At 40.9% G+C, this 25139-nt stretch overlaps 1 protein-coding gene and 1 pseudogene across 1 annotated transcript; both read right to left on the reverse strand.

Moving 5' to 3' along the window:
- Positions 1-2998: 2998 nt before the first annotated feature.
- On the reverse strand, positions 2999-9019 carry LOC117696073 (oogenesin-3-like). Its single transcript, XM_034486667.2, has 4 exons — positions 8957-9019; positions 5504-5811; positions 4439-4987; positions 2999-3794 (listed from the first exon to the last, which is right to left on the reverse strand). Exons 1-4 carry the CDS (start codon positions 8984-8986, stop codon positions 3230-3232), a joined length of 1452 nt encoding a protein of 483 aa, XP_034342558.1. The 5' UTR covers positions 8987-9019; the 3' UTR covers positions 2999-3229.
- A 5371-nt stretch (positions 9020-14390) lies between these two features.
- On the reverse strand, positions 14391-17331 carry LOC117696040 (PRAME family member 12-like; annotated as a pseudogene).
- Between the last annotated feature and the right edge of the window lie 7808 nt (positions 17332-25139).

The following is a 25139-nucleotide window of genomic DNA, read 5'->3' on the forward strand; positions in this document are numbered from 1 at the left end:
AAAAGGCAAAAGAAGGGTCTGGAGAAAAAGCTCAGTGGTTAAGAACACTGAGTGCTCTTCCACAGGTCCTGCGTTCAATTCCCACTAAATACTTCATAGCTCACATCCATCTATAATGGGATCTGATGCCGTCTTTGGGTGTGTCTGAAGACAGGAACAATGTACTCACATACAATACATGAATGAATGAGGTAAAACAGGCAAACAAACACAAAATACCAAAAACAAATGGCATTTGCATCTCCTCCCTGATACACAGTGTCTTATTTTCAAGGTGCTCACGAAGTTCTCAAACTGGCAGAAAGAAACCTGCATATATATGTATGTATACATGCATATATATATACATATATATGTATATATATATATATATATATATATATATATATATATATATATACCTGTGTGTGTGTCTGTGTGTGTGTATATATATACACATATATATACGTATGTATATACAAATATATGCGTGTGCTTATATAATAGACTTGACATCATAAGCACTGTCTCTGTGATTATGGATTTCTCTGTGTATCCCTGGCTGTCCAGGAACTCACCCTGTAGACCAGGCTGGCCCAGAGATTAGATATCTGCCTACATCTGCCTCTTTTGCACAAAGATTGTTTTTATTTGGATAGTTTATTTATATTTCAAATGTTATCCACTTTTTGGTTTTACCCTCCGAAATGCCCTATCTTATCCCCCCTTCTCTGCCTTCTATGAAGGTGTTCCCCCACCCACCCACACATTCCTTCCCCCCTGCCCTCACATTCTGCTACAGTGGGACATTGAGCCTTCACAGGGCCAAGGGCCTCTCTTTCCACTGATGTCCAACAAGGCCATCTTTTGCTGCATATGTGGCTGGAGCCTTGAGTACCTTGAGTAAACCTTGGTTGGTGGTTTAGTCCCAGGGAGCTCTGGGTGGCTTTTTTTGGTTTTCATTGTTGTTCTTCCTATGAGGTTGCAAACCCCTTCATCTCCTTCAATACTGCCTCTAACTCCTCCACTGGGGACCTCATATTCAGTCAAATGGTTGTTAGTATCTATCTCTGTATTTGTCAGGCTCTGGCAGAGGCTTTCAGGAGACAACTATATCAGGCTCTTGTCAGCATGGATTTCTTGGCATCCACATCAGTGTCTGGATTTGGTGACTTTATATGGGGTGGATCCCCCAGTGGGGCAGTCTCTGGATGCACTTTCCTGCAGTCTCTGCTCTGAAACTTCAACTCTCATCAATCCTCCTGCCTCAGTTATGGAACTTGTTGCCAGCCTGACAGTAGCAAACATGGCCGTGGCAACTCTTTTCCTTTTTCCTTGACACTGTGCCTGACTGAAAACTATTAGTTTATATTTTGAAAGGTATCCCCCAAAGTTCATTTCTTTTTATGGCAGCTTCCTCTTCTTGAGGCTCCCAACCAGGGCCCAGCTTTCCAGTCATTTGCCTTACATAATTATGAAGCCCAATTAAAATTAAATGCCTCATCCTCACATGGAGTTTACCTTTTACCTTCATAACAAGCCTTCCTCCTATAGGCTAGCCATTCTGTCTCTTCTTTATCCTGAGGCAGTTCTTTGCTCCTGCCCTGTCCCTCAGAAACAAACAGTCTATTACCCTCTCCCCTGTCACCTTCACTTTCTATTTTTAATCCCTGTTTTTCCCCTTAACCTTTGTCCCTCTGGGGCACATAGATCTTCTCTGTGCTGAGAAGTAGGTGTTAGGGTATCTTAGGCAGACTCTGAGGATAAGAACATGATTCATTCCTGACTCCAGCCATAAACACCTTTCATTCTGTATGGGCATCCCTTCAAAAAAAACGTATGGTTTTAAATTGTATTAGGCTATTCATAGAATCTCATGAAGAGCAGCCTGGCACTTTTTTTTTTTTTTTAAAGAAAACAGCTTGGCATGGAGGTGAATATATTTAATCTCATCTTTCCAGGGGGCTCTATAGTGGAAAATTAGACCCATAACAAGCCAGTGAGGAAGGGCCCCAGGGCATTAGGTCCAGAGACATTGGCCAGCCTGGATGTTAATAAAATGAACTGAAGAGTATAAGGAGACTGTGGGAAGTTCCATAGAGAACATCCTCTTCTCCTCAGCCTACTGTGAGTCACCTCACTATCTGAAAGAAGCTGCACTACACATGAAGGTTGGAGTCCCCCACAAAGACATGTCACAGGGAACCAGGGCAGGTGTTAGGACATATTTCTCTACCTAAGGAGTGAAGCTTTTCTTAGCCAACCAAAAAACTATTTTAAATCTATGAAGAGCTCGGAGTTGGTGGCGCACGTCTTTTAATCCCAGCACTTGGGAGGCAGAGACAGGCAGATTTCTGAGTTCGAGGCCACCCTGGTCTACAGAGTGAGTTCCAGGACAGCCAGTACTACACAGAGAAACCCTGTCTTGAAAAACCAAAAAAAAAAAAAAAAAAAAAAAAAAAAAAAAAAAAAAAAAAAAAAAAAAAAAAAAAACAAAAACAAAAAACTATGAAGAACTAGATTAAGGATTAAGGTAACATCATGTTCTTCTCATTTTGATATCAGGTCTCTGAGGGTTCATTTGTTGCAAATATTTTTTCAGCAAAGGTTAAATACAAGGACATCTGTCCTAAAATGTCTTGGTCCTCATTTTTCATGCTTGCTAAATATGCCTCTCCCCTCATCCCATTGTTCTCTATAACCAACTCAGTTGTTGTGATCTGAGTGTACTACATACTAATGTCTTTCCAAAACATTGAGCACTTTATGAAGCTCTGTGTTTGGGTCCCATTTATGAGACTGTTCCTGGGATGCAAGGAACTGCACAAATCTGAGATTGTTCTAGTTATGGTGATGAGGAATGAAGAAACCAGATACAGGTGCAGAAATGCTAAGGATGATTATGTTCTGTGCTCTAATAGAGACATACCATCAACCCAAAATATTTATTAAATATCAAAGTATTCATTGCATAAATCAAAAGGGGAGGCAATGTCCTCATGGAAGGTTACCTCTATTATAATACACACAACCTACAATAATCCTAGAAAAGTAAAGAGTGCTTGACATTTTCTGTAGATGCTACATTCATTTACCAGCTCAGAGAAAGATCTTGCCTTTCCAGTGTGTTTCAGGCCTGTAAGTGATTAGCATTTCCATGCTCCAATCAGCAGTGGACATTCACTTAGGGTTTCATCAATCTCCAATAATCAGCTTCCATTTCTGTCTTCCACAATCAACCTTACAGTAGTTATATTTCATAATGGCAACTTTCGGTCTCCAGATCATAAATATAGTACCCACCACAATTGAAGCATTGGGATGTTTCAAAGGTGACCTCCTTGGGCATTCTTTTGGCCCTGAGTATATCCAGGAGCTCCGGACACAATTTTTCTAATCTGTGTTTAAGTATTACATCCCTGTCATAGCACTCCAGAGGGACAGGGTATGCCTCACTTTCCAGCTGGCTCAGCTGGGCTGTGTGGTGTAAAAGTTCTTTCAGGAAAAGCAGAGAAAAGTCATTATCATTGAAATTGACAACTCTGAGCTGGGAACATTGGCTTAGGGCAGGCAGCAGGGTATTCAACTGAGAGTCCTGTATACCACATGACTCTAATCCCAGGTATTTCAAGGTATGTCCAACTCTCTCAAGGAAAAACCCAAGAGGCTCAAGGAGTAAATCACATAAATTAATACTATCAAGGTTTAAAGATTTGAGCTCAAAAATATTTGAGCAATAGGACAGGCAATCCAAGTCTGACTGTGAGAAATTACAGTCAGTGATGCTGAGTGACGCCAAGGGTTTCTTCAGGCACCTGAGGAGAGAAAACATTATTGCTTTCTGTCAAATTGTGTTGAAGAGGGTGGATAGGATTGACAGCTATGCAGATGACATCGCCCCCCCCCCAAATCATTCTGAATGTATATTGAGAACAACCCTCAGGACATGACCTTTTGTTTTTTGCTCACATACCTCCCAACATTCTAGTCTGAGTCCTTAAGATATCATTATAGTCATGACCCAGGGCCTGATAGAAAACCAAAACAATGGATATATCTGGGTAACATGGTCTATGTAAGAAGGACTAGCTACCCAAAACAAAATTCAACAACTTCCTAGTACTATTTTTAAGAGTTCTGTGAGGTTTTGTTTCTCCAAGTTCCATGATCCTGTCTTCACCTTGAAACCCATTGTCCCATATTTCTCATCCACTCAATCTTCTTCTGAACTTAAAACTATTTACACATAAGCAATAAGAGGTTGCTTGTGTCTAGTCATACAGATCTTGGCACAGGGCTCATTGCCTCGATATGCTAGGTCTCTGAGAGTGATAGGTTTATGTTTGCCAGATGATAAAATCTTCTATAACTTGCAAAAAACAAAACAAAACCACATCAAAATCAAGGCAAAAGAAAAGAGATTAGTCTTTTTCTGGTCTACTATGGGACCCTTCCTTACCTGAGGAATCCTTTTAGGTTGCCATATATATAAGGGCATTCAACTACAGAAAGTTTCTGGAGACAGTGGAATGGGGGAAGTAGAGACATGTCAGAATCACCCATCCTTAGGGTATCTGTGATGTGACATACTGTGAGATTGAGAAGATTGTTCAGCTGTCTCAGGTAGGGATTAAGAAAATCAAAATCTTCTATAGAAAGATGACATAGCATTAGATCTTGTACACAGTCTGCATGTAAAAACTTGAAGATTTCTATGACTGTAGCTTTGGTTAAACCCCGAATCTCTAGATTTCTATTGCACAGATGAATGGAATCTTTTCTCTGCTGGGCCCACTGAAACAAGTATCTGTCAGATTCATCAAGTCTGCCCTCCATGATTTCAAGTTGTGTTGTCACCTTCAATTCCTTCTTCACCACACAGCCAGGACTATTCTGCACTGGCTGCTTCTGTGTCATTAATCTTGGTAAGAGTTCATGGGATCCAGCCCATATGCCAGTAACATCGTGGTATTCATTCCTCCAATTGATCTCTCTGAGTTTACACCTACTGTGGGAGAAATGAGTATAACTATCAGATGGTAAAAGAAGACACATTTAATAGTCTGATTCTACTCTACATATTACATTTAAGCAGCTTCTTTCAAAACTTTGTTTTCCTGTGTCTAGAATCAAACCCTGAAACTTAAGCTCAGTGAATGAATAGCATTCTTTGCAAGACAGGCATCTTTAGCCCTGTCTTACTTCCCTTCATTCCAAGCTCCTTAATCTTAATGTCATTTCTCTTGTACCTTTGAGGGATGCAGGAAAAGACCCACTCCTCTTGGGTGTGTCTATTCTTTTCTATCTTCTACATTATTTATTATTTGCCCAGAGAGTTGAGACTAAGCACAAACCTTGACACATTCTCAGCCTCTACATTCAGAAGGTAACAGTTCAGACTGTGGGTTGAAGAAAGAATTGATGATCAGAAGCTTCTGATCCACAGTTGGCCAAATATTCTGAGACCCTAGTTTCTCCTCAGCACTCAGAGACCCACCCTCCAACCCCAGCCAATCTTGCCTACCTGGAGCGAACCTTTTGTGTAATCAGTATATCTAGTCCCTCAAGCATAGCCTTCAAAGTCTCCAAGTTGCGGTTTTCTATCATTATTCCTACAGAAAGGTATGGGTAAGGCCACACAGGTATCATGGCTGTCAAGACCTTTGTATGCCCATTAATGAAGGCCTCCTCAAACATCACTGGGAACAGAAGATGGGGCAGGTCCTTGAGAGCAGAAATGGCCAAGGCCTCCTCCCTCAGTAGCCTCTGCATTGCCAGCTTCTCAAGGGTGAGTGGAGAGTAGACTTTCTTTGTGTCTTCTGAAGAGTCATCCTAGGGAAGCCAGGAAAAATATACCATGAATGACAAGAAACTTAGGAAGCCCTTCTGTACACACAAGGAAATGTGAGAGCTAGATTACTAAAGATGAGGGCAGAGAACCCAGTTTGTCACTTTGAATAACCAATTTTTTTCATGTGTTCTTTGAGATAATATCTTTACAGAACTACCTATATCCCTGGCTATCCTAAAACTAGCTTTATAGATCTCAGTGGCCTGGACCCACAGAGAAATACCTGACTGTACCTCCCAAGTGTTGACATTACATGTGTTTTCCATTTCTGTTCAGCCTGGGCCACCACAGCATGACTAATCAAGCACTGCTTGGTCTGGCCTGTGCTGGTTTTAAACCCATAATTCTCTCTGATGCTATGATTTTTCTCCAAAGTATCCTAGTTCCCAAAGGCCACATTTAATTGCAGCCAGAGATAGGGTGAATTCATCCCACTGGGAAGGCATCACGAGGAACTCTGAAGCTTCAGCCACTTGTTGGATGATGATTGTGCTTAGCTTTCCAGGCCCTCAAAGAAAGCAAAGAAAATCAGCTTCCAAATTGTCTACAATCTTTATCTATCCAGCTACAGTGCATAGATTGAGTCACCTCATCTTTGAAATACCCATCATTAGTTATTGACATCAATCTTTGATTGTGACCCTTACATGTCTTTTGGAGAAGGTGTTGGTAAAGTTCCAAGCCTGAGGTCTGCAAACTACAGAGCTAACAGAGTGGGAAAGAAACACTAAAGTCACTTATCCTTCAGTAGCCATTGACATGGTTGGTGACCCTTTATAAAATAAAGAGACTATGAGGTAGAGATTATAATTCACAGGCTGAAGCCAGGAGGCTCACTAGCTCCATGTTATAATTGGTTACTTATACAGCACCAGACCAGCTATCCTGAGACCAGCAGAAACTAAATGAAGACCAACATGTAACAAAAATGGAGCAGATATTAAGTAATATTTAGATTTTTCTGTTTGAATATTTAATAATAACAAAAACCTGGATTCTTTCTGAAACTTTGAAGACATACTGATTTCCTTGAAAAGAGTAGTCCATGTATCAATCAGCAGATATAAATATCTTTTGTGTGTGTGTTGTTGATTTTATTGGTTTGGAATTTTTTTCTTCTCTGAGACATGATCTTATAGCTGTTTTTAAACTTTCTATATATATATTAGTCTGTCATCAAACTTAATGAGTATCCAGCCTCTGCATTTCTGTTTCAGTCAAGAGTAGGTATCGGTAGAGAGGAGAGAGCAAGACTGTTATTGTGATATAATGAATATTATACACACACACAAACACACACATATATATACACACATGTATGTGTATATATACATTTCTTCCTGCAAGTTTGAGGACATCCTGGGTTCGATTATAATGAGAGGCTATTTATCAGTGAGCAAATGCAAATACCATTTGTTTTTTGATATTTTGTGTTTGTTTGCTTGTTTTACATTATTTATTTAGTTATATAACTATTTCTTTATTTAGTGTATATGAGTACACTGTCTCTGTCTTCAGACACACCCAAAGAGGAAGAGGGCATCAGACCACATTATAGATGGTTGTGAGCCACCATTTACTTACTGGGAATTGAACATAGTACCCCTGGAAGAGCACTCAGTGTTCTTAACCACTGAGCCTTCTCTGCAGCCCCTTGTTTCGCCTTTTCAAAAAATATATGTAATATCCAGCTATTTTGACACTCACAGCCTCCCTCTGCCTCCCTGTTGTTGGGATTGAAAGCACACCAAAGAATGCCAGGCTTAAACTGACAGAAAGATTAGCACTCAAGGCACTTGAGTAACTCATATCTGACATTCCAGACTAGAGTGCCGAGAATGCAAGATCACCCTGACATTCTTAGTGCAACTGTCTCAAAAAAACAGAATCAAAACTAATAAAACAAAAAAATTCTACAGAAACCACAATAACCCAGTTAATAATTAGATGTAATTGAGAACACACTTGGATATTCTGGTTAAACAGGCCTCAGGTGGCTGAGGTAGGAGAATTTCTGTGAGTTTATGGCCTGGTGATATTTTTTTAATTAATTTACATTCCAGCCATTGATTCCCTCCCCCAGACCCTCATCTAATTTTTTTCAGTGTTTCCTCCAAGAGAATGCTTCACCCACCCCTAAACCTTCAGGTATCTCTCTTCTCTAGGGCCTCAAGTCTTTCCCACTGAAGCTATATCATGCAGTCCTCAGCTATATATATGTACTGGGGACTTTGGACCAGACTGTGTATGCTGACAGGTTGGGTGGCTCAGGCTCTGGGAGCTTCCAGGCTTTCAGGTTAGTTTAGACTAGTGGGATTACCATAGGGTTGCCCTGCCCTTCAGTTTCTTCAATCCTTCCCCTAATTCAAAGGTAGAAAAAGCTCTAAAGACCAAGAGGCACTTAAAGAAATGTTCAAAGTCCTTAGTCTGCAGAGAAATGCAAATCAAAATGACCTTGAGATTCCACCTTACAATAATCAGAATCACTGAAATCAAACCCTACAATGACTGCACTTACTTGTGAGGATGTGGAGAATGAGAACACTCCTCCATTTCTATGGGATTGCAAACTGGTGCAAGCACTCTGGAAACCAATTTGGTTGTTTGGCAAAAAAATTAGAAACACTTCTACCTGAATAGGCAGCTATATTACTCTTGGTCAGATACCCAGAAGATGTCCCGCCATATCACAAGGACACTTGCTCCTCTATGTTCATAGCAGCCTTATATGTAATAGCCAGAAGCTGGAAACAACCCAGATAGCACTCAACTGAAGAATGGATATAGAAAACATCGTTCATTTCCATAATGGAAAAAAATCCAGCTAATAAAACAATGAGGACATCAAGAATTTTTTAGGCAAATGGCTGGAACTAGAAAATATCATTCTGAATGAGTTACCAAAGACCCAGAATGCCATGCATGGTGTGTACTAATTGGTAAGTGGATATTAACCAAAAAGTACAGAATATCTAGGATACCAGCTAGGCAAACTTACTTAGAGAGAACTCATCTTAAAAAAGGAGAACCACCAAGTAGAAAATTATATGAACAAAATTTCAAGTGAGGACAAGGCTAGACTAGGTTGCATGAGATGAGGTATCCTCATGGAGCTGAGGGACTTACTGCATCTGGACACTGGAAACAGATCACCATATTCAGGCAGAAGAAGGTTGTAACTCCAGGCTTCAAGAGACTGAGGGTTTCTCTGCCTGCTCTGACTCTTTATATACCTCTCAGCTGTATCCTCCCTTTGTAGCCACACCCTCACCACAAAAGTAGGTCTCTGATTAAATATTGAGTCTCCACCCACTTCCTTATCTTCAGATTTGGATGGTGTAGGTAAATTGGATCAGATCTGTACACAGGAAGATTCTTAGACGAGAGAGATAGTTAAGAACTTATCTATTGAAACCAAGTGGTTGTGCCTCGTGCCTTTAATCACAGCACTTGCAAGTCAGAGACAGGTGGATCTCTGAGTCTACAAGCATAGGGTACTTATCCAATCTCTTTCTGCCTATATATTGTGGTCAACTCCCAGGACATGGCCTTCTCTTGTGTGCTCACACAATTCATATTCTAGTCTGAGGCCTGTGAGTATCAGCGTGGACATGATTAAGAACATGGCTGGAAATCATATCAATGGCTATATCAGGCCAACATGGTGCATGTAGGAAGGTCTATTGCATCCTCCGTAAGCACTTATCCTCATCCCGGTCCCCACCCAGTGATTCCTACATGTACTCCCTGCTCCAGCACTTCATGGAAAATGAGATCGAAAAAACAAAGTTGGAAATTCTTACTCTTCTCTCCTGGGTAAGGCTTTCCCAACATTCATATTTGTTGGATTCCTTCTTCTTTGTCTCACCATATAGCCCAGACTGGTCTTAAAGTCAAAACCATCCTGTCTCAGTGTGCATAGTCCATAGCTACCCACAGAAAGAGAAACGAGAAAGGACAGGAGGGAAAGTGATGTAAGCAGAAGGGTTCGCTGGCATGTCTTTCTCAGATTCACAGTCTCTCAGAGTACTCTTGTGTAGTCACATGACTCCAGAGCTGCTTATGGGAAACTTACATGTCTTTGTTCACTTTCAAATTTCAGACACAGTTTGGGTGTGAAGCCAGGTGGTCACTACTTCACAGAACTTCTACCTCACTCTCCAAATTAGTATCCTAAAGGCCAATGTCCCAAAGGACCTGGTAACAACTTTAAAAGTAAAGAGTAATGCCATACATTTCAGAGATTCTCCTCAGTCTGTGCTTGGCAGACTCAATGTGTGGAAAGCAGAACCTGGGTTGTTGGGCCTATGACAGTAGGACTGTCTCTTTTGAGGGCCTTTATAGGTGATCAGTGTCTTTTTGCCAGAAGAGGCTGCTCACATTACCTTCTCCTGAATAACCTTTCCAAAGGGAAATGAGATTCAAAGGAGCAGGGTTTGGCCCCTGGTGGGACAAAGGTTAATTGTACCTGGGTCAGTTCTTATGAGAGCCTCCATTTGCTGAGACTGATGAGTGTTTGGACTTGAGACCTCTAGAGAGTACAACAGGGCACACTGAGTCCTCTATTATTGCAGAGCAGGGACTCTGGCCTTGTGATGGTGCCTGGGATGGGGGAGACTTATACTTCCTAAGGCATAGCATGAATATATGGCACCTGAGTGCTTTACCAGACCGCCTCTGACTCAGACATGTCCCTGTGGACAGGTGTGCTGAATGATTTCCTGAGCTCCTGGATGCACAGAGCCTAAAGGCAACCCAAGGCAGCCCAAGATGCAGAAACCAGTGGCTTCAATCAAGTCCTCTCAGCAGGCAGACACTAGGCAGGAACCTGTAGCTGTAGTTTAATCCTGAAGAAACCACCAGGCTTGGCAATTGGCTTCAGGAGATGCCATAGAAGCAGAAGCTGGCACAGGAATCTCACAAGCAGTTCTTGGCAAGTTTCTCTCAATAGCAGCCTTATTACAAGCTGAGCTCAACATTGCTATGTAAAGCAAACCAATACATGGGTGCTGTATAGTGGAAAAGAGTGGGAAGAGCAATCCAAACCAAAGCTCAGTGCTGGTCTCCTACTGTCTGTAGGGCCATAGTTACTCCTTTATCAAGCAACCTTTACATGTCTGCTTTATTAAAGCATCCTTTCACTTGTGCCTGCTGCAGGAAAATATTCTTCACGTGTCTGCTTTACCAAGATATCCTTTCACCTGTGTGGCCCAGAAAAACATCATTTGTTATAACTAACTTTCCAGAGACACTAGTTTCTTCTTCACAAGGGAGGTAGATTCAGGGATATCCCAGAGTTGGAGGTCAGCCTTTTCTATATAGCAGTTTCCTTTACAGCCAGCACTAAACAAATAAACTGTCAAAAAAAAAAAAAAAAAAAAAAAAAGGAGAAAAACCAAAAACCAAAAAAAGCCAAAATAAAAAAATATGCTTTTTAAATGAAAAGTACTTGTGAGTATTTAATTACAAGATTTTTCCTGGCTGCTGTGCATAAATAAAATAGTGCTTAGAAAGCATCTTCAAATTAATTTTACTGTATACATCTGTATATATACATTTATTTATTTATTTATTTATGCAATCATTCATTCATTTGCTAAATTGCTGGAGTAATAATCTCATTTATCACACTTTAAATTTTTTTCTTATATTTAATTATGTGTATGTGTGTCTTTAATGAGAAATGTTAACATGGATCAAAGATCCCAGAGGCCAAAGAAGTAGAATCTCTCTGGATCTGGAATTTTAGGTGTTGTGAGCTACCTAATATGTGTGCAGGGAATTTTATTTGGGTCCTTTGAAAGACTAGCCTGTGCTCTAAACATGTGTGTGTTTGTCCATGCCTGGTTTAGCACAAATTATTGATATCAACCACTTAGTTTCCTGGATGGATTCTTCTGAGACATGCTTTTTTTTACTAGGAGACAAGGACACCATCTGTGTAAATGATGTAAATTTGAAACTGCTTTAAATGATCCATAATCCTTTGGTATGTCTGGGTCAATTAGGAGAAGCTGAGAAATTGCCTTGAGAAGGTATGACCCTTGAAGAAATATTTTCTCTTTAGAATGTCTGCACGTGGTGCTATGTGAGAGCATGCAGCTGCATTCATCTTGGTACTGAGACACTTCTGGCAAACCTGAAGTTCTTTCTTTTGATTATGGCTAGCCAAAGTCAAAGGGGACTGAGATTGGTGTGGGTTGTCTGTTCCAATGAGCAGTAAGAGGAAGATAATCTTGGTAGCTGGAATTTTTCCCATTCCCAATTAACTTTGTATGATGTTTGAATAAACTAACTAGTGTGAGCTAGCTAGGTGTCAGTCTTCCCTGAGAGGCTGTAGCCCTCTGTTCCTTCAGTAATGAAGGCTTAGCATCTTAGTGAGTTTCTCTCTCTACTGTTGCACCTATGACCAAATTCAATTAAGTCCATTTGGAGACTGCATGTCCAGAACTGCTGCCTCACAACAGCAGTTGCAAGCCATCCTCCTGACTCAGCCCTCTTGTGTAGCTAGCTAGTACAACTGAAGAATGACAGCACATCCAAGTCAGCTACACATTACAGGAAAGAATACACAGTTGTGACGATGTGTCACAAAGTCACAAAGTCCTTAGAAAATATTTTTAGGAGAATCTGTGTGCATGTCTAGTGTCAGGAACAGAACCATGCCAATGGGACACACACTCAGGACCATGTGTATCACATGCAAAGGAAACTCAGCCAGGTGTGTTGGTTTACAACAGTCATCCTATCACATGGAATGCTGAGGCAGGAGTGCTGGGAACTGGGGTTTTACATCAACCTTAGCTACAGATCAAGACCTTACCCAAACACAAGTTAAAAATGAGTAGATAAATAGCTACTAAATTAATGAACAAAAACCTTATATTGGGGGAGTGGTTTAGTTAATGGGCACTTGAGTTCCACTCTAGTTTTAGTTTTGTGGTTTTCCCAAAAGGAAATCATTCAGTCTAGACACTATCCTATCAGTCCATTGAGATCTGCCTGTTTCTTACTCTGGAGTGATGAGATTAATATGAATGAAATGAAAACATGGGAATTTGTTTGTTTTGTTGTTTGTTTTGACATTCAGGCTCTCTGTATACCACTGGCTATTCTGGATCTCTCAATGTAGACCAGGCTGGCCTCATACTATATCTTTCTTTCCTTTTTTCTTTCTCTTTTATTCAGGGGAATAAAAAGATTTTTTTCCTCAGAAGAAACAAGTTAGGGAAATATTTACAACCCACATTAACTTGCAGTTGGTCCTAACCCTTGTGGGAACAGTTGTTTAAAATGTTAGGTGTTTTCTTCAGACAGGAAGAACATGGAAGATGCTTGAAGATTGCATGTTTTTCCCTGAGAGATGTGTGAGACAAACAGAATTTGCTGAGACCATCTCTCCAAGCAGCCCCTCACTCTTCTCTTTGGAAGATGTGCCTCAACTATACATCTAGTCAGCACTCAGACCACATGCTTCTTCTTCCTCTAAATCAACCCCATTTCCAACCACTTGAGCTCTCCAAATCTCCATGGCCCTGCACTAAAATACCTACTAAGATCCTGTCTGTACTTCCGCTTTCACACCTTGTGAGCTGGGAAGTCAGGCTCCTAGTTAAAAATCCATGACTGGATTATGAGAGGCTAACCTTTTAGTCACCTCAACTGACTCAAGGGCTCCCAGAGACTAGAGGAAAATGTCATTCACCTGGAATTGGAGATACAGGTGGTTGTGGGTACTGCGAATCAACCCTGCTCCTCAGGAAGAGCAGCAAGCTTTGTTTGCCTCTGAGTAACATCTCCAAATGATTCCATATAGGACTTTGAATAGGGTCTCATGAATCAATCATGAGATTATAAAATCTCCCCTAGGAAAAAACATGGTGGTCTTTATTTACTCTGAAAGATCCAAGAGAAGGAAGGGGCAGAGACAAGGGGACACATGATTATAGGGCCAGAGTTAGCACAATACACAAGTATAATGTTGTCAGAAAACTAACTCAGTAAAAGAAGAAAATAAACATGTTCTTACAGAACTGATTTATTGCAATCTATGACAGATTATAATTTGAATGGTGGTGTGAAAAGATAATATCAGGCTGCAGGAGCACTCCATGAAAGAGACACAGCTTAAAAGTGATAGCAGTCTAATACAAAAATACTCCTAGGTTCAGTTCAGCCAATAGGAGGATGTCATCCAGAGGCAGAATGGCACAGAGTCCTCCTATTCAATTCCATTATGCTCTTTATAATGTCCTCTCTATCACCTGTGCTTCCACTACGGTCCCTCATATTATGAAAGTGCTGGGATGGAAGGGCTACAATTATGGAATACTGTTGTTAACCAATGGTGGGTCTGTACTGTAGACATTAGGCTGAAAATAAGATCATGGTTCTTCTTGTCAACACAACTACTTTAAATCTGAAGAATATGATTGGAATTCAAATGACATGAAATAATTATTTTCCACAGCTCATCCAGAAATGCTTTAGTACACATGGCCTATGTCTCTAATCAGTCACTTGAGTCCTGTCTTTCATTTATCAGAGCCCAGCAATGACCTTATTTTGTATATTCCCAATAAGAACATAGCCTGGCCTCCTCCACATCATAGGTAAAAAATTTCCGACAATCTAAGCATCTCTTACTCACAAAGTAGACCTGTTTTGGCTGCCTTATAACTTTGAGTGTGTCTATAAACTCAGAACAAAGTTGTACAAATCTGTATGGAATAACATCACCAATGTCACCATAGACTTCATCAGGGGCAGGGTACTTCTCCAGGGTCAGCTGTGTGAGGTTGGCAGTATGCTGCAGCAGCTTCTTCAGGCTGCCCATGGACAACAAGTTCTTCACAAAATTGACTTCAGTGAGCTGGGAACACTGGCTCAGTGCAGGCAGGAAGGCACTGATTTGCATGTCCATAATCATACAGCCCTTCAACTTTAATGTCTGCAGAGTAGCTCTCAGTCTTTGTTCCAGGCTTCCTAGAAATGCATCATTTAAATGTACAAAGATGGGGCTGGAGTGGTGGCTTAGGGGTTAAGAGCACTGACTGTTCTTCCAGAGGTCCTGAGTTCCATTCCCAGCAACCACATGGTGGTTCACAACCATCTATTATGGGATCAGATGCCCTCTTCTGGTGTGTCTGAAGACAGATACAGTGTACTCATTTAAATAATTATATATAAATAAAAAAATAAAAAATAAATAAAATAAATGTACAAAGGTGACACCACTCAGGTCCAGGTGTTTGAGCTGATGGATGCTTGGACACTGGGACAGATACTTCATATCTGATTGTGACAGCAATCATTGAGTGATAGCAAGGGTCTCTAATTGACTTTCCAAGCCCCTAGAGAGAAAGAGAGAGGGGTAAAAGACTTTACAACATTGAAGTTTAACGGTTGCAGAGAAAAGGCTGTGAAATCAACATTGCAGAGTCTCCTTAGCTCAAGGTCATTCTCAGACCTTTATTAAGGTCAAGGACAAGATGCTCCCTGTTGAAGAGCTAACAACTAATGTCACGTTCTTCTAGGTAGGACATAAGCAATCACTGTGTCTGCTACTGCCTTAGCTCCACACAGTTCCTTCTGAACTGGTAAGTGGAAAACATATTTTGGGACAGATGATGGAAGCACAGAAACCCAGTAGGATCAACTGGGAACCACTCAGAACAATCCTGCTAAAATTTATCTCAATGTACTCCAGCTTCCACACACACCCTCTGTTCTGTTCATAGGGTTTCTCTTTGACCACAGTCATTCACTCATTTCCCATCTACTCAGCCCCTTCCTGTGCTCAAATTTCCTCTGAAACATGGAAAGTCAGGGGAGAGGAGATGGAATCTGCTTTACTAAGGTGAGAAATCAGGATGCAACAACAGCATAAAGTACTATATCAATTATTCTAAGCTCACATTTGTATAAATTTAAGATGAGCTGGAAAGCCACTATATAAACAGATGTTTAATGTAAAACAAACCAACAACAAAATACTTTGCTCACCCCAGCAAAAAGCTCTCTGTCCTTTCTTACCTGAGCACTTGGTCCAGATGACCATTCAGGAAGTAGACATCAATCAAATAGAGATGCTGGAGCTTATTCAGTTTGGAGAACTGGGAAAAGATCTCTGTAAAACAGCAGGCTTCCATCTCTTGGTCCCGAGGCAAATGCACAGGGACATAGATTTCCTTGAAAGTGAGTTTCTGGAGGTTTTTCATCTGGCCCAGGCCAGGGGCTAGCAAAGCAAGGGTGTGAATGTCCCAGCATGTGTTTATTTCCAATTCCTGTATTGAGCCTGTGTCAAAAACCTCCAAAATCTCCAGTGGGTCATAGGCAGGAAACGCTCCAAACTCTACCTTCTGACAGATCACCTCTATCACATCTTTCCTCTGCTTGGCCCATCGATAAACATATTTTAGATATTTGGAGGGAAGGTGGGACATGAGGAAACAGTTCATCAATACAGTCATGGCCTGTTTCCCACCTAGGATGCGATGATTTCCCACTGCTTGGTTGTTGCCATTTACATCTGGAGAGCAAATGATATGCTGTCTTCCAGCCCAAACATTTCCGAAGTTATGGTGCGCATCGTGTAAATCAAGCACTTGTAGTTTCCACGTTCTGTGGGTAAAGTAGAAGGAAGTTCATATGACAGGAGACACAATGTGTAATCCGCATAACCCATAATTCAAACTCCCTTAAATCAATTCCTTGAAAATACTTGGGTCTGCATGGCGGTGGTGGCTTGCACCTTTAATCCCAGCACTTGGGAGGCAGAGGCAGGTGGATTTCTGAGTTCGAGGCCAGCCTGGTCTACAGAGTGAGTTCCAGGATAGCCATGGCTACACAGAAAATCCCTGTCTCGAAAAGCAAAAAAAAAAAAAAAAAAGAAAGAAAGAAAGAAAGAAAGAAAATACTCAGGTCCCATTTCTAGTGCCAGAGCCAGAGGCAGAGACAGAATCATTGCATATTGACTCTTTCTATTCTAAGCTGTCCTACATACACCACTGTCCTTTTTCTTCGTTTCTGTTCTAGAAGATACTGACCACTATGATCAGAATCCTCTTCTTCACCTAGGACCACATTGTGAGTACTGTATAAACTTCCATCCATACAAACTTTCCCCCTCCCCCATGCTACCAAGGTCTTACTTACCTGGGTCAATCCTTTTGTGCCAACAGCAAATCCAGGCCATCAAGCAGAGGTTTCAAGGTCTCCAGGTGAGGCATCTTCATCAGGGATCCCACAGGAAGGCATGGGAAGGGCCATGCTGCTACCATCTGCCTCAGGATGTTAGGTTGTTTGCTGGTGAATGCATCCTTGAAGAGTGGTGGGAAATGTTGCAAGGGCAGGTCCTCCAGAGCAGAGATGGCCAAGGCTTCATCTTTCAGCAGGCTTCTTCTTGCCAGCTGCTGGAGTGCTGGTGGGGCCATGAGGCTCATCATGATTTTCAGTTATGCAGATGCTATGGAAATATCCAAGGAAAGAAAATATTTCATTTAAAACTCTTTTAGCAAGCCTTTCACACCCTACCCACGCTAATTACATGAACCAGGAAGGGGGACCAATCGCTGGTCTGGTGACATTGCAAACCTTGTGATTCAGATTACTAGATATCTGTCTTTCTCCTTGTCACAGTTCCTTCAAGGTCCTCCTGGTAATATGTAAGCACCCATTTCAACAGATCTTCCCTGATATTCTACACAATCTACTGTAGTTTTCCTGTGAGTCCTGCTCTAAGATGTAACAGGAGACTCACACATGAATCTGACACTTTTGTGGGAAACAATTAAAGTTTTACTATAATCAGTGGAACAATATATTGTATAAAATGAATAAAATTTTTCTTCCATGATATTTAAAAGCAGGAGCCATGCTAAATGCTAACCTGTTCTTTGAGAGACTGAATGCATTGAGGCCCTGAGCAGCCTTCTATCAAAGGCTTCCTTCATTCTTCCCACCATCTTTCCTTCAAACTTCATCAGACCTCGGGAACCTGAACCATTCAGGTAACCCTCCCTTCTCCACCATCTTCCCTGCTCATTGAGTCCTCTCAGGCCTCCTAATCTGCCCTAAGCACCGTGTTCCCTCTGGATATGCAATCTCCTGCCACCTTCAGCAGACCTGTGGATCAGAAACCATACAGGTAAGCGTCCATTCCCTCTCACATCTTCTCTGCTTGTTGGGAGCCGACTTTTAGCAGAAAGCCCCTAGAAAGCAGCTATCATCTTTGCAGCCATCTGGAGCCATATACCCTGATAGAGACTTGCTTATCAACAACCTACAACAGCTGAGCACACTCTGACAAACATCTTGTTTATCCCACATAGCTTGTTTTTCTGTTTAGTGACCCCACCTGCATGGTGCATGTGGTAAAATGCCTTCAGCTGTGTTCTCCTGCTTGTGCTTATAAATACCCAGGATTTTCTTGTAATAGTGTCAATAGAGTCAATAGTAGGAGGTCAATAAAAGAAGTCAAATAGTGTCAATAGGAGAAGTCAATAGGAGAGGTCAATGAGAGATAAAAGGTGGTGAATATAGTCTATGGGAGACAGTAAACGATACTTGACCACACACCCTGTCTTGTCTCCATTCTTCAAGTCTCTTGCCACTCCATCCCCACTCTCTTGACCAGAGCACTTAGCCCCAAAGATGGAGCAGTGTGGACAGCAACATAGTAGCCCCAAAGCATGGGGCAGTGTGGTCCCCAACACCTGCTCACTAAGAAGACATCTGGGACAAATCAAAATACCTAGAACATCCTTCTATCTCAGGGGACCCTCAATTCTCTTGCCACCTCTCCTTCCACTTAAACAGACTGGGGTGTCCTGAACTATACAGAGAAGCCACATGATAAGCCAAGTTATTTTTGCCACATGATGAGTCCTCTGGGCCAAGTTAAGCCATCGTGAGCAGAGTAATATCCCAATGATATGCACATTCTCTGGTGACCTCAAACATGCTCCCCCATGTCACAAGGATACTTGTTCAGCTATGTTTATAGCAGCTTTCTGTTAATAACTACAAACTAGAAACAGCCAGAGATGGTCATAGCTGAAGACTGCCAAAGACAATGTAGTACATCTGCACAGTGGAATATTATTCAGCTATTAAATCAAAGACAGCATAAATTGTGCAGGAAAATGAATGGAATTAAAGAACATCATGCTGAGTAAGATGACCCAGTTTGAAAAGGAAATGCATGGTATATACTCACTAAAAAGTGGACATTGTATGATATAAAGGATATGCATGCTATAGTCCACAGACCCAAAGAAGCTCAACAAGAAGGCAGGAACAAGTGAGGATGCTTGAATCTCACATAGAAGGAGGATAAAATAATCATAGGCAGATGAAGGAGGAAATGGGGTGGGAGTGAGGGTGGGGAAGATAATGCTTGGGGTCAGGATCAGGTGTGGGCAGAGACAGGAAAGATATAAAATGTCAATGAGAATGAATGGAAGTTTCAGCTGACTGGGATAGAAGTTGGGATATGTTCAGGATCAGGCAGTAAACTGAGATAAGGCAGGTGCCCAATCATATATGGGGTTGACCTTAGCTGTTACTCTCAGCATAGGAGAAATTGAACATGAAGTGGCCATCTACTTTAGCCAGGCAGAAACACCAGTAATGGGAACAATAACCCAACTACAAAAACATGGCTACAAATGTATCCTGTGTACAAGAAATGCCAGGATGCTACATGGAACAGAGACTGAATAGCAAAATAACAATGTCCCCCAACCAGAGACCATTCCCATGGACAACCACCAATTCCTGACATTATTAATGATACTGTGTTCTGCTTGCAGACATGAGGCGAGAATTCCTATTCTCTGAGAGGCTCCACACAGCAGCTGATTCAGAGACTCATGGACAAACAGTGAATGGAGCTTGGGGACTCTTAGAAGAATAGGAGTTAGGCCTGCAGGCCTCAAAAGGGATAGAATAGCCACAGAAAGATTAGCACTGCCAAGTAATGTAGACCCTTGGGGCTCTCAGAGACTGAACCACCATCAAAAAAATATACAGAGACAAAACCTAGGGCTTTACACATATGTGTAGCTTTAATGCAGCTTGTTTCACATAGGCCCAAACAATTGGTTAAGCAGTCTATCTCAAAGGCAGTAAACTGTATGTGTGATTTATTCATCATGCTGCTCTGCCCTGTGGGACCACAGCAGGGGAAGAAGCACCTAATCTCACAGACTTGATGTATCACCTTGGGAAGATACTTACCACGGGCCTGCTCACTCAGAGCAGAAGACTAGAGGAGTGGGAGAAGGGTTGAGTGGGAGTCAGAAAGTAAAAATTAATCACTTGATTAATCAAAAAACAGATTGAATGCTTAAAATTGTCAATTTGATGATTTCCAAGAACTCATGCTCCGGTGTTCTTCCATATAAAAATTTTCTTCTTTGTCATTTTATAAATTTATATTCACTTTGAGTGAAAATTTTGTAAGGTAGATTAGAGTAGATCAGGATATGTGGTACTTGTCCAGTATGCCTGAGTCCTTGAATATTACCTCCTTAGCCCACTATACACATGCCAGGCCTGGCTTCATCAGGTCTCAGCAGGTAGAGGATGACCATTTAGAGTTTCATGACACTTGGCTACATATGGACTTGTGGCTATCTATCTCTAAATGAGGACAGCTGCTTCAAAATAACCGCACAAAGAATGCAAGCAAGCATACAATGAAACAAACACACACAAACAATTAAGATAAAATGGACACTGTCAAGCCAAGTCAGATGTGGTGTCCTGACTTGTGGGCATAAGTGACTTACCTGCTTTGGACACTGCTCTCAGAAGCTCCAATCTCAGCAAGGTCAGACAACCACACCAGACTCCAAGACTCAGATGGTTTTGTGAGGCCATTTGAGTCCTTATATACTCCTTTCCCCTCTCACCTCCCCTTTGAAGCCACACCTCTCAGGCCAAAGTGGCCACCTGATAGGATGATGAAGATTCCAGCCATTTAATCTTATTTTGACCCAGCTAGAGTGAATCAGATCCTCATGTGGGAATGTATAAAATCTGAACTTATGGTCACAATCCAAGCACAGCTAGGATATGTCTCCTCTAATTCTGAGCTCTGTGATTTTTTTTTGTTCTCCCACATCAATTTACAACCTATTTCTCAGGTCTCTCTGGAATGATTAGGTAGCCTGAACTAACAGGTAAGTCTCAGTAACAGGATTTAGTGTGGTGATATGAGATAGGGTGTGTCCAGTATGATTAGGTCTCCAGAGAGGAAAGGGAAGACCCCTAAATGAAGAACCATTCAGCAAGACAATGTACAAACACTAAATATATCACTGTTAGTCTCTCTGCCATTTCCTGTCTCTATCTGTCTCTCTGCCTCATCTCTGCCTCTCTCTTCCCCCTCTCTGTCCCTCTCTGTCTCTCTATTTCTTTGTCTGTCTCTCTCTGTCTCTCCTGTGATTCTCTTTCTTTGATTTTATCTGTACTATCTTTGCCTTTGTTGAAATAATTGCAGGAAGTAAGTTTTAAACTGTTTAGGGACTGTATGAATGGTTGAGACTTTTCAAGAAGATCTGTTCTTCCACAGGACAGGGATTCTATTCCTAGTTTCCAAATGCCAGCTCATAACCAACTACAACTCTCCTCTCACTCTTTTCAGCCTTCTTAGGGTAGGGTATGCTAACATGTCGGCAGGGAAACATATATGCCTAAGATAATACAAAACTGCTTGATGTGTCTTTGCAGTTATTATCATGTTATATGCCTTTAATACAAGTTCTTAAGAGGCACAAACAGGATGGTCTCTCTGAGTTCAAGTCCTTCATAGTCTCTCTGGAGGGTTCAAGAATGGCCTTGGTTAGACAAAGACACCCTAACTTAAAATAAGCAAGAATCAAAGAAAACAGAGAACCCAGTGTTTACATTTCACACTTTAACCACATCACACCACAGGAAGAAGCAGGGAGATCTCAATGGGTTTGACACCAGTCTGTATAAGATATTTTTCCTTATTTAACTTGAGTTTCTTTTGGAAAAGCCAAAAATATGAGACTGGCTTGATAGCCAAGAGCCCATTATCTAACCCAGTCTGATTCGCTTAGTTTTATTTGTTTCTTAATTTAGTAGTTCTTTATATACTGCTTTTTAAATTAATTCTTGAGGAAGAGACTTTCACTCTAGCATAGGTGATCTGAAACTCCAATTAGCAAAAAATCCTCCTGCCTCCACATTCTACTCAGTGAGCTGGCTGTTGTAAGCCAACACACCTGGTTGAGTTTTCTTCACATGTGAATTTCTCATGGTTCTGAGTGAGTACCACATTGGCTTTACTCTGTTCCTGACATTAGACATGCACACAAAACCTCCTAAAATATGCTCTGAAAATTTGTGACACCCGTATTGTCACAAATGCACATTATCTTCTAGTATATATAGGTGACTTGAATCCTCTGTCCTCTTAGCTTCTTATCTACTTAGAGGACTGAGGAAGGAGGATGGCTTGCATCTATTTTCACTAGGCAGTTATTCTCCAGAGGCAGTCAATTGGAAATTATTCCTTAGAATCAGGACACCTTAATTTCTCTCTACAGCTCTTTGGTTTCTGTTCTCCGAATGCATTTAGTGAACTAAACATGCTGGATTCACTCTCTCTCTCCTCTCTCTTCTGTCACACTCTCTCTTCTCTCTTTCTGCGTGTGTGTGTGTGTGTGTGTGTGTGTGAGACTGAGTGTGTTTGTATCATTTTGTGTGTTTAGACTGTATCACTAGGAATCTCTAGGAAACCTTTAGCTGGTGGCAATTTTGGCAGGGATGACAGGTATTGAACTTTAATATTTTCAAAAGCAGACATTTAATGATGGTTTTTAAATACTTTAACCTCCATTTTATCCCACCACGCACCATAGATAGTGAGAGAGAAAGGGTAAGAGGGGAAGTGGACCTGTTTAGAAAGGTTTTCTGGAACAAGTGTGGTCTCTGTTCACAGGTAGGAAGTGTCAGGTCAATCCAGTCACAAACACTCCATGGATACACCAACAGTCCAGTTCAGTAGAGTCTGGTTAGCAAACATGAAAGAGCAGTGGTAATACTACCTAGCAGAAACAGTTAGGCCACAGCCTGGCCTGGAATCAGCAAGAGGGACCAAGAGGAATTCATGAAGAATTTCTTTGCTGTTCCTCTCTCAGGGAAGCAAAGATCAGCAAACAATTGTGACTCACAAGCATTGCAGAGATACATCTAAAAACAACCAAGCTCAGCCTCCATCACTATCTGTGAAATCCTCTTTATACTCTTTCCAAACATCATGTGTCCTTCATGGGTCTTGCTTCAACACATTCACCTTTCTCAGTGACATCACTACCAAACAGCTCAAAACCTCAGAAGTTGTAAGAAACTGCTATATACAACAAGATTTTTTTTCCCATACCTTTTTCTCTCTGGATTCCAGACCAATGCAACTCAACTATGCCATGTAAAGCATACCAATACATGCATATTATTAGCATAGAATCTTTCATCACTTGTATTTCCCTATGCTTGCATTAGCAGAGTATCCTGTCTACTGTGTCTGCCTCAGAAAATATTTCTTCAGGTGTCTGCCTTAGTCTTTCACCCCTGTCCATTTCAGCTAAACAATTGTTCATGTGTTGCCCCAGCAAAACACCACCTAAACTGGTTTCCAAAGAACAGGTAAATTTCTGCTTCACAGATAGGAAAAACTCAACTGCTTTTAATGCTAGTTTTTATTTCAATTTAGGCCTGAAAATCTTGGATGTTTCTTATTTCCAGCAACAGGTAAGCAGAGGCCAGACTATCCCTGCGATTTCCTTTTTTAGGCTGTCCTGGTCTACTCAGTTTCAAATAGGCTAGGTTAAAACTCTGTCTAAAAACATATCAACAAACATAAATATGAATATGCAATATAGGCAATCTTATGGGTACAATGAAAGTGGTGCTAAGAGGAAGTACATAGAATTAAATGCTTACATAAAATATAGAGAGATCCCATACTACCATATTAACAACACAACTGAAAACTATAGAATATAGAGAAGTAAACATATCCAAGAGGAGTAGATGGCAGGGAATTATCAAAGTGAGGGTTGAAATGAATGAAATACAGAGAGAGAAAGAGAGAGAGAGACAGAGAGAGAGAGACAGAGAGAGAGAGAGACAGAGAGACAGAGAGACAGAGAGACAGAGAGACAGAGACAGCGAGAGTGATGGGGAGAGGGAGAGGAAAATGAAGAGGGATGGGTAGGAGAGAGGAAGTGAGGGAGGGAGAGAGAAGAGATACCAGTAATCAATGAAACAGAGTTGGTTCTTTAAAAAAAATCACCTAGAGCAATAAACCCTTATTGAAACTAACTGAATGATGGAGAGAAACTATTCAAATTGATAAAATCAAAAGAGAAAATGAGAACATAACAAATACTTAAGCAAAATCACAAATAATTGTGTTATATTTAAAATCATGCAGTGACAAACCTAGCAAATCTAAAAGAAATGGATCATTTTCTAGGTAAATAACACTTACTAAAGTTAAATCAAGACCAGATATACTAAAATTTTGTGTTTGTATTCATTTTGATATAAATGTCCTTAACTATATAGTGTATGAATGTACTCATTTAAATATATAGATGTAAATATAAAATTACTCAAACTTATAACAGGCAAAAAGAAGAAGAAAGCATTAGTGTCTCTGCAGTGACTCTGTGAAAGGGTTCTCATATTCAAGAGGTCTCAGTTTATTTTATTGTCTTCACAGAGATCTAATAAAACTGTATACATTCTATTTTATAACAGTACCCTGAGGCCAGAGGATTACTTTGACCTACAGGTTAGCATAGGCTACATAATGAGTTGCTTATAGCTGTTAGGTATACTAGGAGAAATTACTTGGGGAAAAAAATGTCCAAGAGGGAGCCAGTCAGAAGATACTAGAAGGAAAAGTCCAATACAAAGAGGCTAACTGCACTGAAGAAAATACAAGGAATAAATGATTTCACATCACTAAAATCAAAAGAAGAGAACCACACATACATATACTTTTGGACTCTAAAATCTAAAACCAGGGAACATCCTCCCCCAGAAACTCACACAGATGGGATTCGCTGCAATAGCATGAGGTTTAATGATAATAATAATCCAGTGCACTGGGGTTCTCTCACACACAGACAAGAAGAACCCTGAGTTGAGATTAAGAGCAGTTTTTATACAGTTTAAGGTGTGGATGAGAGAAATAGCAACTAGGCATGATATGATTGGCCGAGCAGTGTGACTTTTAAACTGATTGTGAAGACCCCCAAACTCA

The sequence above is a fragment of the Arvicanthis niloticus genome, unplaced genomic scaffold (assembly GCF_011762505.2).
Source record: "Arvicanthis niloticus isolate mArvNil1 unplaced genomic scaffold, mArvNil1.pat.X S10, whole genome shotgun sequence".
Lineage (NCBI taxonomy): Eukaryota > Metazoa > Chordata > Mammalia > Rodentia > Muridae > Arvicanthis > Arvicanthis niloticus.

Excerpts from the sequence above, each read along its gene's own strand:
- LOC117696073 (XM_034486667.2), bottom strand. The coding sequence starts at position 8,986 with ATGGTGATCTGTTTCCAGTGTCCAGATGCA. Across the intron at positions 5,812-8,956 it reads GTTTCCAGTGTCCAGATGCA|GATGACTCTTCAGAAGACAC; the intron begins GTAAGTCCCTCA and ends TGGCTTCCCTAG. Across the intron at positions 4,988-5,503 it reads ACACAAAAGGTTCGCTCCAG|TAGGTGTAAACTCAGAGAGA; the intron begins GTAGGCAAGATT and ends TTTCTCCCACAG.